The 14,691-nt window shown below is 51.2% G+C and overlaps 1 protein-coding gene across 2 annotated transcripts; it reads left to right on the top strand.

Annotated features, from left to right (window-relative positions):
- Nucleotides 1–1,290: 1,290 nt before the first annotated feature.
- On the top strand, nucleotides 1,291–12,571 carry GGT1 (gamma-glutamyltransferase 1; the record flags this gene model as incomplete). Of its 2 annotated transcripts, XM_080938290.1 has the most annotated exons (12): nucleotides 1,291–1,451; nucleotides 3,042–3,172; nucleotides 3,323–3,409; nucleotides 5,377–5,569; nucleotides 5,905–6,062; nucleotides 6,966–7,115; nucleotides 7,775–7,911; nucleotides 11,149–11,336; nucleotides 11,588–11,715; nucleotides 11,803–11,915; nucleotides 12,007–12,120; nucleotides 12,425–12,571. In XM_080938290.1, the coding sequence occupies 12 exons, from the start codon at nucleotides 1,291–1,293 to the stop codon at nucleotides 12,569–12,571; spliced, it is 1,707 nt and encodes a 568-aa protein (XP_080794416.1). The 2 variants fall into 2 exon arrangements, with proteins under 2 accessions (XP_080794416.1, XP_080794417.1); XM_080938291.1 differs by lacking the exons at nucleotides 1,291–1,451; nucleotides 3,042–3,172; nucleotides 3,323–3,409; ... (2 more) ...; nucleotides 6,966–7,115; nucleotides 7,775–7,911 and having other exon boundaries at nucleotides 11,161–11,336; nucleotides 11,803–11,867.
- Nucleotides 12,572–14,691: the final 2,120 nt, after the last annotated feature.

Below are 14,691 nucleotides of genomic sequence, written 5' to 3'. Positions count from 1 at the left end.
GACATGAGATCTCTTGGAACTGGAGAGTTGGTGTGAGCCACCATGTGGTTGCTGGGAATGGAACTCAGGACCTCTGGAAGAGCAGCCAGTGCTCTTAACCACTGAGCCATCTCTCCAGCCCCCCCCCCTTTTATTTTTCTTTTTGATATGGGAATCTCATGCTGTAGCACAGGCTAGCCCAGAACTCATTAGGTAGCTTACTCTGGGCTCAAATCCACAGCAATTTTGTTTCAGATTGCTAGGGTTACAGGTGTTAGCTACCATGCCCAGTTTTAGCATTTTACACATGCCTATTCAGGTTATTCAAAAACACCCCGACAGGCAAGTGAGGGGGGGCAGTGCCGCACAAAGTCCCACAACAGGTGCATACCAAATCCAGTCTCAGAAAGGGCCTGGACCCTTGAGCCCTTTTATTCGGTTCACATGCTGCTCTTACTACCAAATCCTGGGCTTACACATGACTGCCCAGGGCCCCTCCCCGCCCGGGTCTGTGACCCCTTCCCCGCTCAGCTCTTGGGAGAAGTCATGCATACATGGGAACAGCTGGCAGCCTCTCTGGCTCCAGAGTTCAACGGGAGACAGAAAATCAGCCAGAGACAGGGGGAGCTCGTCATGCCCCGCACTCCAGAAAAGTTCTGGGCCTGTTTCACGGTTAACTTTGTGATGTTTCAGGAGCGTCAAGAGGTAGCCTGCTCTAGCAGTTTCAGGGAGGATTGATTGGCCGTGGGTTTCCGCAGAGTGTGGGGGAGTGCCTGCCTATCCATACAGCTGCTTTTCAAGAACCACTACCCCAAGAAAGGTCTGGGGGCTCCTACTGGACGGTAAGTCTTGACCTATGCAGCTAGTCACTGGGTGACTCCTTGGGAGGCATAATAGATGTGCAACCCCAAGCTACTCCAGGGGTTCAAGGACAGGGCCAGGCTCTCTGCTGAAGTCTGGGCACACAGAAGGAAAGTGTGAAGCTTATCTATGTCCCCTGGAGTTTATCTCAGGACAGTGGTGGCTTGGCTTCTGTAAGCAGGAACCCAGGACATGTGGAGTCTGAAGGGCCTCCTTGGGAGGGTCTACTGGGGATGAACCCTGAAGGTAAACAGAGGCTTTGTAATAAATAGCAGAAGTGGGATCCAGAAGGAATGACCTGGCCAAAGGTCTGGGGGCTGGGCAGCTAAAAGGAAGCCTAGGACTATGTCCCCGAGGGTTGACTTTACACTGTGCCCAATTGCGGCGGGGTTGGTTTGGAGTTCTCAAGTCTGGGCCTTACCCTACTCTTTCTCACTGGGCAATAGAGCCATGAAGAATCGGTTTCTGGTGCTGGTCCTGGTGGCTGTGGTTCTGGTTTTTGTCATCATCGGCCTCTGCATCTGGCTGCCCTACACCTCCAGGAAGCCTGGCCATGTGTACTCCAGGGCGGCTGTGGCCACGGATGCGAAGCGTTGCTCAGAGATTGGACGGTAAGTGTGTCAGCTAGGGCAAGGCACCTTGGAAGACTAGTGAGCTCAGGTATGACTCAGGTTCCCCATCTGTAAAGTGGACATAAGGAGTGTTCAGTGAGTTGCTTGTCCTTTCCTTGGACTCTGTCTAGAGAAAAGAGACAGTGACCCAGAGACCCTCTTTCAGGGTCTCTGAAAAATGCCACTGTCCGATTTTCATTTTAGATTTTTTTTTAAAGATGTATTTATTCTATTTATATGAGTACACTGTCGCTGTCTTCAGACACACCAGCAGAGGGCATCAGATCCCATTACAGATGGTTGTGAGCCACCATGTGGTTGCTGGGAATTGAACTCAGGACCTCTGGAAGAGCAGTCAGTACTCTTAACCGCTGAGCCTTCGAAGTCTCCAGTTGTATTCAACTGTGTGTATGTGTATATGTGTGTCCAGCCCGGCGTTTTTGTTTTGTTTTGTTAGTTAAAAAGATTATGTGTTTGTTTTGCCTATGGTATGTTTATATACCACTTGTATGCCTGGGGCCCTCAGAGGCCAGAAGAGGGCATTGGAGCCTCTGGATATGGATTATGGACAGTTGTGAGCTGCACTGTGCTTGCTGGGTATTGAGCAGAGGGCCTCTGGAAGAGCAGCCAGTGTTCTTAGCCACTGAACCCTCTGCAGCCTCTGCCTGTGTTAGAATTTTATCTCATTGTATCTAAAAGTCAGTTTCCAACAAAAGACCTAATCAGAAAAAAGTAGCCCTCCCCCCTTTTTAAGTTAAATCATGTATATTTGTTTGCTTGGAAAAGGAAAAAAAAAATGTGTCTTTAAGAAACAAAAACTTTGCAAGGCATGGGGGCACAGCAGACGCCAGTGGATATCTATAAGTTTGAGGCCATCCTGGTTTACATAGTGAGTTCCAGAACTACATAGTGAGAGCTTGTCCAAAAAAAGAAGGGGTGGCTGGAGAGATGGCTCAGTGGTTAAGAGCACTGACTGCTCTTCCAGAGGTCCTGAGTTCAATTCCCACCAACCACATGGTGGCTCACAACCATCTGTAATGGGATCTGATGCCCTCTCCTGGTGTGTCTGAAGACAGTGAACGTGTGCTCACATACATTTAAAAAAGAAAAAGAAAGCAAGCTTCAGAGCTACAGAAATGGTTCAGTGATTCAGACTGTGTGCTACTCTTTCAAAGAACCCAAATCCAGTTCCCCACACCCATGTCAGGCAGCTCACAACTGCTGCTCTTCTCTGATCCCCATGGGTACTTGCACTTACACACGCACACGCGCGCGCGCACACACACACACACACACACACACACACACTTAAAAAACAAAACAAAATAACAACAAAAACCAAACATGTCCCTGTAACTTCAGCCCTTGGGATAAGACCCTGTCTCAATAGAGGCAGGAAACAAGAAGCTGGTCCAGCTGAACATGGAAGCTCTTACCTCTCATCTCAAATGCTCAGGAGGCTGAGATGTGAGGCTAGCCTGGGCTACAGAGTTAGCCTGATGCAGCATGAGATTCTGCTCAAAGCAGAAACACCTGGCAGGGGAGTCCTGAGAGGCCTCCGGCTCTAGCCCTCCTTTGTGCTGCTTGTAGGGATGTGCTACAGGAAGGGGGCTCCGTGGTGGATGCAGCCATTGCAAGCCTGCTGTGTATGGGGCTCATGAATGCCCACAGTATGGGCATCGGGGGAGGCCTGTTCTTCACCATCTACAATAGCACCACACGTGAGTGCCCATGGTCGGGCGGGTAAGTGGTTTGGGCTATCCCTCTCTCATCGGAGTGAGTTGGTCTAGAGCAGTATATCTGTGTGTCTCCTGGAACCCCTTGACAGGAGGGGTTGGGGAGAACCTGGCCTGCCAACATGTTTCTTATAGGAAAAGCTGAGGTTATCAATGCCCGTGAGGTGGCTCCCAGGTTGGCCACTACCAGCATGTTCAACAATTCTAAGGACTCTGAAGAAGGTAAGTTGTCGTATGGGTCAGCATTCACAGGGCACGTGTACCTGTCTGAGGCCTGGGGACAGCTCTGGTACCCATGATGGCCTCCCATAACAAATGGTTAAATCTCCATCATGAGGGGAGGGGTAGGTTCTTTCATTTCTTCTCAGCCCTGCGCCACCTGTGTGTACACATGGAGAAAATAATCACATGGACCCTTGGAGTCCACACAGCTCTTGGGTTTGATTCCTAGCACACACGTGGTGGCTCGCAACCACCAGTAACCCCTGTCCAGGAGGATCTGATGTCCTTGTCTGACCTCCTTGGGGCACTTCAAGCATATAGTACCAGCTAAGTACTTATACACATAAAATAAGTAAGTAAATCTTTTTAAAATCCCATTTTGCTTCTATATTCAGCAGACGCAGACCTTTTTCCTTGTTAATTCTCCCTTACCAGTTGAGTGGGATGCTGGTTACATACGTAGCCTTTACAAGGCCTTAACTGCTGCATGCTATCACCAAACAGTTAAATACCCAGGAGCCTGCTTCACTGAAGGGATGTGGGCGTCCATGTATTTTGGTATTCTTGGGGGTTTCTGAATCCTGAGAGATGACTTCCTTAGTGTAACCAATCACACTTCTCAAGAGTCACTGGGACTGTCCCCTTGCCCAAGTAAGTGGTTTTTTGCTGATGAAGTTCTTGTACCCTCCTTAGTGCCCTGGGGCTGGAGAAAAGAGGCCATGTTCATTCCTGTCCTACAGGTGGGTTGGTAAAAACCTAGGTCATTGAACTAGCTTTCAGTTGTGACAGCAGATTGCTGATTTTGGAGCAGGTGGCCGTTGTGGCTGTTTTATGGTAGGCAAAGTGGTCAGGATCTGGCCTTAGGTGTCACTCAGCCCAGGTCGGCAGTGAAGCTTGCTGGGTAATCCAGTCCAGGAATCTGTTTCTAATGAAGTCATCGGCTCCTTAAAGATATGAACCTGTAAAAGTTAAGACATATCAGGCAAATTGAAGCACACAGAGAAAACAAAGCTAGTATCGGGACGCAGGTCGGCAGACAAGAGGAAAGGGCCTGTCTTGGATTTCTTTTCTATTGCTGTGACGAGACATCATTACCAAAAGCAGCTTGGGGAGGAAAGGGTTTACTTCACCCACCGTTCACATAATGGTTTATCTTTAAAAGCAGTGAGGACAGGAACTCGTGCAGGTCAGAAACCTGGAGGCAGGGGCTGGGGCAGAGGTCAGAGAGGGCTGCTGCTTACTTTGTTCCTCATGGCTTGCTTTCTTATAGAACCCAGAACCACCAGCCTAGAGATGGCCCCACTCACAATGGGATGGGTTCACCCCATATCAGACAATAAAATAATTGTCCTACAGGCTTGCAGACAGCCTGATCTTACTGAAGGCTTCTTCTCAGTTGAGGCTCCCTCCTCTCTGATGACGCTAGCCTGTGTCAAGTTGACATAAAACTATCTGGCACATGGCTCTTGCCACGGAGCTGGCTCATCTTGTTGCTGCTATTGCTTTGGTATAGTGCGGTGGAGCCCAGGAATCGTGTGGGACAAGAATGACGAGGCTAGCTCAGGCTGAGAGTTGAGAGGCGCGAGGGGTCTAGCCTTCCCCAAGTCTTGTGAACAACCGTAGTCCTGACACAGGATTTCACAAATGGAGGTACTATGAGGACTCGTCCGATCATCCAGGGCAGAAAACGCCAGTAAGAATTTGCTCGACACACGAGCGTATAGAGATCAGCTCTGATCTTCAACGTATCTTTTCCTGGGATGGAGTTCAGCGGTCTTGTTAATCTGCCACAGCTGCTCTTGAACTCCTTCTGTAGCCCAGACAGCCCTCAAACCTGAAAGTCTTCCTGCCTCTGCTTCCCAGGAGCAGGGATCATAGGCCCAGCGACCCCACCCGGCCACTAACTAACCTTCTAACCTCCCATCCCCCATTGTCTTTCTTTCAAACTCCGCTCATGTGGTTCCTAGGTGGCCTTTCGGTGGCAGTTCCTGGTGAAATTCGTGGTTATGAGTTGGCACACCAACGACACGGCCGGCTACCCTGGGCTCGCCTCTTCCAACCCAGCATCCAGCTGGCTCGCCATGGCTTCCCTGTGGGCAAGGGCTTGGCGATAGCCCTGAACAGAAAACGGGACATCATTGAGAAGACACCTGCCTTGTGGTAGGTGGCTTCATGTCCAAATAGCCCATCCTGGGAAGGACTGGTGGAGCTGTGTTCTGCTTTCAGGAGCCTGTCATTCAGTGGGGTTGAGCTGTCCTTAAACTTTTCTCACTGTGTGTGTTGACACAGTCATAGCCTGGTTTAGAGGCCCCAGTAAACATTGTATCCTGAGCAAGATGGGGCACTAGAAACCCCAAGCAGGGGGACAAACCACCTACGGACAGGCTCTACCTGTGTTTGTCCTCAGCACTATGAGGACAAAAGGGTAAGGGGTGGGTGTGAGATACGACTGGGTTTCCACTCCTCCTGCTTTACATGAGTCCTCTCTTCCCCAGCGAGGTGTTCTGTCGGCAAGGGAAGGTGCTCCAGGAAGGAGAGACAGTGACTATGCCAAAGCTGGCCGATACATTGCAGATACTGGCCCAGGAAGGCGCCAAGGCCTTCTACAATGGGAGCCTCACAGCCCAGATTGTGAAAGACATCCAGGAGGCTGGTGAGTGGGCTTGAGTGTGGAGCTCACAGAAGGAGCCCTGAGTGGCCCTGAGGAGCTCCCTGCCTAGGTTGGCCTCTGGTCCTCAGGGAACACTTGGTGGGCAAGGGACGGACCATTTGGATTCTTAGCTCCTGGCCTGTCCTGTGCTAAGCAGCACAGGAAATCCCTAGAGTGTGAATAGAGGTATGGGCAGCCCTTGGGGCTGAGGAAGAACTAGAGGCTGTGGATCTGGAAGGATGACCTACAAGAAATGAGCCCCAAGGGCAATGACCTCCAGGCAGAGACAGGACAGCTTTGGATAAGCAGAAGGAAGTTTTGACCCAATGGAGGGTCACAAGGCCCGAGGACGAGAATTAGAGGGGCTTTGGCAGTAGCTGGCCTAGCTGACATCATTCTTGCCCTGTTTCGAGAGAAGTAGAAGAATCAGCATACTGACTTTTACTGCTGTAAATCCTTCTTAGAACCAGTTCCTCAGAGAATTAGGAGACTTCTCCCATTTACCCAGTCATTAGTGAGGGAGGGGATTGGTAAGGGAAGATGGAAGCAGGCATTCCACACTCGGGAAAGACCCTTGTGCGGTAGTGATGAAAGGCTGGCCAGGAGGCTGTTGTTTGAGCCTGGCATAGGTGGTAACCACCATGAGTGCCTAGGGGTTCTGGTGATGGCCCCGTGGGCCCTTCTGATGGTATAGACCATCTCTTCACTATGTACAGACCCATCCTTCTCTTCAGCGGTGACCAAACTCCTTAAACATCCCTGACCCCATAGTGTACCCTTGGACATAATTCTCGGTTACACCGTGTACCATGCCCAGTGGTAAGCCCAGTCCCACATGGCACAGCCCTGCCCCCAACCATGATCCAACGCCATCGCAACAGCCACTGAGCCGCTGTTCCACGGCAGGGGGCATTATGACGGTTGAGGACCTGAACAACTACCGCGCAGAGCTGATTGAGCATCCGATGAGCGTCAGCCTCGGGGACTTGACCCTGTATGTGCCCAGCGCCCCACTCAGCGGGCCCGTGCTGATCCTCATCTTGAACATCCTCAAAGGTGAGACGTCTCTCTCTAGTCCTGCTGGGGAACGGGGACATAGACAATGGAATGTCCACCCTGCCTCATGGCTTGTAGCCTCCTGGGGGCCGTGTTGAGTGCCAGGACTCCTCACGGGGAGTAGGGAGGGTGAGGAAGGGGGGGACGTTGCTTAGTCCCTAGAGGAGGAAAAATGTTCAGGAAGAGTGTGGAAATTCAGGGCAAGGGCCTTGTCTAGAGTGTGTTTCTAGCTGGTCTAAGTGATTTTACAGAAGCCCACAGACCTTGGGACCTTCCAGCTGCCCCTCTCTGATCCATGTTAGCACGCCCTTGTCTTTTTAAAAGATCTATTTATTGTGTATTCAGCATTCTGCCTGTATGTATGCCTGCAGGCCAGAAGAGGGCACCAGATCCCATTACAGGTGGCTCTGAGCCACCATGTGGTTGGTGGGAATTGAACTCAGGACCTCTGGAAGAGCAGTCAGTGCTCTTAACCGCTGAGCCATCTCTTCATTTCCACATGCCCTTAACATGTCTTAACCATGCCTTTCTCACTTGGCCACTGCTGTTGGTTACTATGTATTCCTTTTCCTGTGGCAGAGGGTGGGAAACATGGCTCAGAGATGTGTTAACCCCTCGGTCCCCAATTGCCCACCAATATGTGTTTGGTTACCACTCAGGATACAACTTCTCTCCTAAGAGCGTGGCAACCCCAGAACAGAAGGCGCTGACATATCACCGTATTGTGGAGGCCTTTCGGTTTGCCTATGCCAAGAGGACCATGCTTGGTGACCCCAAGTTTGTCGATGTGTCTCAGGTGAGGGGGGTACCCCCACAGTTGGTGGGAGACCCTCCAAAGGGGTGCTGGGTGAGCTCTGAAAGTTCTCCCCACCCACACCCTACTTCATTTGTGCTTTCTGAACTGAGTTTGATTTCAGGGTAGACTCATTACCCTGACCTCTAGTCAGTGGAGCACACAATGTGGGGAAAAGAACAGTTGGTGTCTTGCTATCCCCCCTCCAAGCCCAACACCTCCACAACCCAGCTCCTAACTCAGATCTTTTGCACATGCTTGGACCTTTGAAGTAGAAAATTCTGGAGTGCCCAGTGCAGAAGGGAGGAATGGGTGGACAGGTTGTTTCCCTTGGGAATGATGACAGATCTGAAAGGGATTATTAAGAGCAGGTGGACAGAGAGCCCCCACTCGGTCGTCCAAAATGCCTCCAAATTCAAGGCCTCCTAGTACTAGGGTTACAAGCGCAAGCCACCATGCCTACCCTCACTTTCTTTCAGTTTGCAAAAAATGTATCCACAGAAAAACCAACCCAGAACATCAGTGCACACCTGCATGTTTTCCCTGCACACCCCCTACTGGATTGTGAGCATTTTGCTACAAGTCTTTCTCTTTACCACCCACTATCCCAGTCTTTGTTTCCAATGTAGCCGTCCAGAGTATATTCCTAAGAGCGAGGGTGTCACACATTGGGTGAGAAAACCAATATCGAGGTCACATGACTCATTATCGGCCAGAGATGGAGCCTCCATCCCAGGGTCTCCATATCTTTTAGGTGTAACGTAGATCACACCCTCCCCTTTGCACCATGCCTCGTATGGCTGCTGTGACAAAACCTGAGAGAAACTGGCTTCTGAGCCTGCAGTAAAACAGATAGATATGGTAGAAAGGGATAGCACAGAAAAGATGAGTCCGTGGTGACCAGGAGGCAGAAGAAACATGACCAATCTATGTTCCCGGACAAAGGCCCTGCCTTCCAGACTTCTATCACTTCCAGTAGTTTGTTGACAATCCCAATCCAAGCCACACGTGGGCACTCTGGAGGCTGAGACACAACTCGAGGCCAGCTTGAGACACATGCAAAGACTCACCCTTTCACCCTATCTCAAAAACAAAATTCTATCAATGGATCAAACAATTGATTAGGTCAGAGCCATCAGATCCATTCTTCTCAGAAAGCACGGACACGTGCAGAGGGGGGCGATTTACTAATCACCTGGGGGTCTTTCAGAGCAATCAAGTTAACAGTCAAATTAACTGCCACACTGCTCCTCTCCCGTAACCTGGGTGGTTCATACACAGGGCTAAGGCGAGACACTGTTTGCCAGGCCCCAGTACAAAGGATGCTGAGCCACATTGTTCTTTGAGGCCACACAATTTTTGTCTTTTGAGACAGGGTCTTACTATGTAGCTCTGGCTAACCTGAACTTAGACCAGGCTGGCCTTGAATCCACACAGACCTTCCTGTCTCTTCTTTTTGAGAATTCAAAGCACATCTTACCTCAGGGGGTGGGAGTAGGGAGATAAGGTTTATTTTTATGCCCAGGAGAATAAGGCAAGGTCTCAAAAGAAGATCTGATACTTCTCAGAAAGAGCAGTAGGGACCGTTTTAGGGCTTTGGTGGAAGTGGAACAGGGTATCTTTCACTGTGAGGTGAAGGGAATCTTCTTTTTTAAATTTAAAGATTTATTTATTATATTTATATGAGTATACCATAGCAGTCCTCAGAAACACTAGAAGAGGGCATCAGATTCTATTATAGATGGTTGTGAGCCACCACGTGGTTGCTGGGAATTAAACTCAGGACCTCTGGAAGAGCAGTCGGTGCTCTTAACTGCCATCTCTCCAGCCCGAAGGGAATCTTCTTAATGCATGATTTAGGAGAAGGAGGGGGAGGGGCACATTAATTAAGATGGACCCATTATACCAATAAGCCCAAAGGTTCCAGAGTCTGGCAACCTGGGTTCTGTACATTTTCACTGGGGGAGCGAGAATAGCGCCTGCCATTCTGGAACCTGAGAATCTGGGGAGCACCTTAGAGTCAGAGACTCACAGGCAGGGGGGGGGCGGTGTCTTCCTGGCCCTGTAGCTTCGGAGGTTCCAGAATCAGCTAGTGGGTGGAGTTAGAAAGAGCAGCAGGGTGAACTTAACTGGGTGTGGGCTAGGATTTAGCATTTCATCCCTAGAGTCTGAGTACCTGGGGGAACCTGCAACGTATTTACAGATAGATTCTGAACAAGCAGGGGGTTTATCAATAGCTGCATGGCCAGGAAGACAGGGAAAGTCTCCTGCAGTCTGTTTGCCCTTTAGCCTGACAGGTCCTAGAGTCTCTTTCTGTCTGCACCCCCATTTCCCTCTTCCTCCCCATCCTCTCTTACCCATAGCTCTCAGCACCATCGTGTGCCTGTGCTGTGTTTGCGTCTTTGTCTCGCCTGTGAATTTCACATATGAACCTGTGTTCACGAGCCCACGCACCCAAGCCGAACTCTTCAGCGTGTTGTGGGTGTGTGTCCCAAAGCAAGCGATCCAGCCCTTAGCTGCCCCTCCAGGCCAAAGACCTCAAGGCCACTATTTTTTTCCTCCCACCCACAGTGACATTTTCATCCACATGGGACCCCCCCAGAAGGAACCTATGACAGTGTTTTCTATCATGCTTACTCCTCCTCTACCCCAAACCTGGGTGGCTCACAGCACAAAGCCAAAGTCAAGCTTTGCAGACCAAACAAACCTCACATCTTGGATGCATGGTACCCAGCATCCTCTCCCTTCATCCCGTTCATTATCCAGGGCCTTTGCACTTACCTCTCAGGATTCTTTAGACACTCTCTCCACTAGGATGCTTCCTGCTTCCCCTTCTCCAGTCCTGTCATCTGGCCTCTCATTCCCAGGGCTCTCCCTGCCTGCTGGTGTTCTCCCCATAATACCCAGATCAAGACCTGAGTGTCTCCTCCCTGCTGATTCCTCTGCTCTGAGCTCGTGGCCCAAGTTCCATAAATAGTTACACAAATCATGTGAGAACACGGCAAGAGTCTAGAGGCTTGAGGGACAGACAGACACAAGCTGGAGGTTAGAGAAGGTGTCGGGCGGGATGTGGGAGGTGCTGGGAAGTCAGCACCTGGTCCTGGGGAGGTCCCGGTTTAGCATAGAGGTAAGTCATCAGATCCATGGCTGGGGCTTAAGACCAGCTGGGACAGCCCTGTTGTATTCCCTTCCCCCCTCCACCCTCCTAACCTCCTCAGGCCAGCTCTGGGGTCTCGGCAGGTGATCCGCAATATGACCTCTGAGTTCTACGCCACTCAGCTTCGTGCCCGCATCACTGATGAAACCACTCACCCAGCCAAATACTATGAACCTGAATTCTACCTTCCAGATGATGGGGGCACTGCTCACCTGTCTGCAGTGTCGGAGGATGGCAGTGCTGTGGCAGCCACCAGCACCATCAACCTCTAGTAGGGGCCGTGCAGCTTCTGGGCATTGCGGGGGTGGGTGGGGGGAACTGGGGTCTGGAGGCTATCTTCATTTTCTATAAGGGGCTCCCTCTTTCATGTTGGGAAACAGAAGATGGGGAAACCCACCTTGGTAGCATGCCCGGGATGGGGTTGGTTGGGGCTCCTAGTGAGTGCTCTTGGGCTGGGGTGGGTAGGGAGCAGGAAGGGAATGGCTGCGTTGTATATTGTTGTCTGAGCTAGCCTATCTTCAGCTTTGGCTCCAAGGTCCTTTCTCGGGTCAGTGGGATCCTGTTTAACGATGAGATGGATGACTTCAGCTCACCCAACTTCATCAACCAGTTCGGGGTAGCCCCCTCACCAGCCAACTTCATCAAGCCAGGTGGGGGTGCGGGAGGTGAGTTGGGAGAGGGCTGGTACCCTAGCCGGGAGGCTGACCAGCACCTCTGTCTCCTCCTATGGATTATAGGTAAGCAGCCCCTTTCATCTATGTGTCCCTCAATCATCGTGGATAAGGACGGCGAGGTTAAGATGGTGGTCGGAGCCTCCGGAGGGACGCAGATCACCACATCCACTGCACTGGTATGTGCCTTTCGCTTGCCCTTTCCTGCCTCCATCTCTCCCCGCCCCTGCTCCCAGACCATGCTGACTTCTTGCCACACTATCCCTCCAGGCCATTATCAACAGCCTGTGGTTCGGATATGATGTGAAGAGAGCCGTGGAGGAGCCCCGACTGCACAACCAGCTTCTGCCCAATACCACAACAGTAGAGAAAAACATTGATCAGGTAGGCTGGGAACTGAGGAAACAGAATCCTGGTGTGGGATGAGAGAGCATCCTTGAGGCTGGCATCTTCCGAGCCACTACAGAGCAAACAGTGGCATATGGTCCCCAGGCCCCCAGCGTTGATCATCCTGTGCCCTTGCTCAATGCCAGCCAAACAGCTGGTTCCTAGGAGACCTTAGAAGTTCAGACACCTCCAATTCTTCCCGCTCACTTGACCAGAAGTAGTCCTAACTGGATTTGTGAGGCCCATGGCCGCACAGGAAAGGTTCCAGCCACTGGAATGTGCCCTGCCCTCTCATCCCTAGGTGGTGACTGCAGGCCTGAAGACTAGGCACCACCATACAGAGGTCACACCCACCTTCATCGCTGTGGTACAGGCTGTCCTTCGAACATCAGGCGGTTGGGCAGCTGCCTCGGACTCCAGAAAAGGCGGGGAGCCCGCGGGCTACTGAGTGCCAGGAAGGGACAAGACTGACCTGCAGCCAAGGGATGAGAGTGAGACTCTGGAGAGCATGCTGCCCCTGGGTGGGACAGAGCAACCTAATAAACGGAGGCCACCGCCAAGCTGCGGACATCCTTTGCGGGCTGGACTTTCCCTATCATGGACTTTTAGTGCTTTGTGTATGAACGGAGCTATCTGGCTTGGAGGATGATGAGGCAGGACCCTGAGACTTACCACTTAGTCACGAAGCTAACATCTACCTTTAAGTGGGGGGATCCCACTGTACCTGAGAGTTAGGGGGAAGCGGTAAACAGAACACCTAAGTTGTCCTAAGCAGTAACACTTGCGATATTAGCCACTAGAGGGCGCGCCGACCCAGCCGTTACCTGGGACAAAGCAACCTCGTAAGATGCCAGAGAGAATGCTTCCAGGGCGGATGTGGGCTCTCATTGGCCTGCGCTTAAGGGAGGTAAAACAGAAAAAGAGTAGACTAGTTAAGAGGCAGAAACAAAGAAACTTGCCAGGCTGTACTTGAGGTCACTTTCCAAGCACAAACCCAAAGTGAAATCCAAGCTTGTCTTGCAAGGGGCCCAGTTCTCAAAAACAAAAAGAAAGAAAGAAAAAAAAAAAATCCAGCAGGTCCACCAGCTATAGGAAACCCACAGATCCACAAGGGGGACACAGCTCAAAATGGGTGAGCCCAGCACCATAAGGTACAACATTCCTCCTTGTCTTAGTCAGGGTTTCTATTACTTCGATGAAACTCCATGACCAAAGCAACTTGGGGAAAAAAGGGGTTTATTTGGCTTATGTTTCCACACCACAGTTCATCATCCAAAGAAATCAGGACAGGAACCTGGAGGCAGGAGCTGATACAGCAGCCATAGATAGGTGCTGCTTACTGGCTTGCTCCTCATGGGTTGCTCAGCCTTCTTATAGGATCCAGGACCTTTAGCCCAGGGATGGCACCGCCCACAATGGGCTAGGCCCGCTTCCATCAACCACCAATTTAAAAAAATGTGCTGCAGGCTTGCCCACAGCTGGGTCTTATAGAGGTATTTTCTCAGTTGAGGCACCCTCTCTGATGACTCTAGTTTGTGTGGAGTTGATCTAAAACTAGCCGACACAATCTTTAAGGGCAGCCCCTCCTGCTTAGAGCTCACAGCTGTGACCATGAGGTAAGGAGACATAGAAATGGGCCATTGGGGTAGTTGCAGCCTAAGAGCTAAATATTGCCCCAGATGTGAGCACAAGCTGGGGTCCCTGGGGGAAGGGGCCCAGTGACTGGAGAAGGGTCCCAGGAGGCTGGATGTCCTGGTACTTTGAACCTGCCCATGGGAAAGCAGGGTCTTTTTCTGTAGGTGTGCTCCATGCCTGGGCCCTAAAGGTCTCTATCTCTGGGGTTCCCTGAGGAAGACAGAAGGTGGGCTAAAGGGGGTACCAGTCAGTCCTCAATCCACATTTGTAAAGGAGAAGGCAGGCTTCCCTAGGCCAATATATTGAGATCAGCGTTTCATGTCCCATGGGACAGGCCGAAGAGTTCCATGGACCCAGGGTGCTTGAAGTGTACCACATTCTCCCAGACCCATAAATGTAGCCCAGAGCTTGGAGACTGGGGGACTTGAGTGATCTTTCCTCTCTGTTGTCTTTTCCATGCTACGTCATGGGTAAAAGCCTTTGGAGCCACCAGAACTAGACTTCCCAGCCAAGTCCAGTATGACACCGAGTCTTGAGAATCTGAAGAACTGTCCCTGAACTCCAGTCTCTGCCTGACCAGGATGTCCGAGCCAGGGTGGGGGAGGGGAAGATAACCTACCCTTGTGTCCGCTTGTCCCCCATGAGTGAGCTGGCTTACACTCAGGAATGTGATTTGGTTCCTGGCTGAGCAACATTGTAGCGTTGGGGACAGTGGGGGTGGGGAAGATTCCCAGACACTACCCTCTCCCCTCTAGAAAGACATGGGAACAGGCTTACAGGAAACAGCCCCTCTGGCCCAGGCTGAGCAGAGACTCTGAATGTGACACTTAAAAAGGTGGCCAGTGCAGGCATTCCCTCTCTGGGCTTCATATTTTTGGCAGTGCCAAGCCGGGGTAATGAAGATGGGAGAGAATGAGAGTCCAGATTAGGGCC

Source organism: Micromys minutus, assembly GCF_963924665.1.
Source record: "Micromys minutus genome assembly, chromosome: 25".
NCBI classification, from domain to species: domain Eukaryota; kingdom Metazoa; phylum Chordata; class Mammalia; order Rodentia; family Muridae; genus Micromys; species Micromys minutus.
Note: the sequence above shows the minus strand (reverse complement) of the source record. Positions and strands in the feature narration are given on the sequence as shown.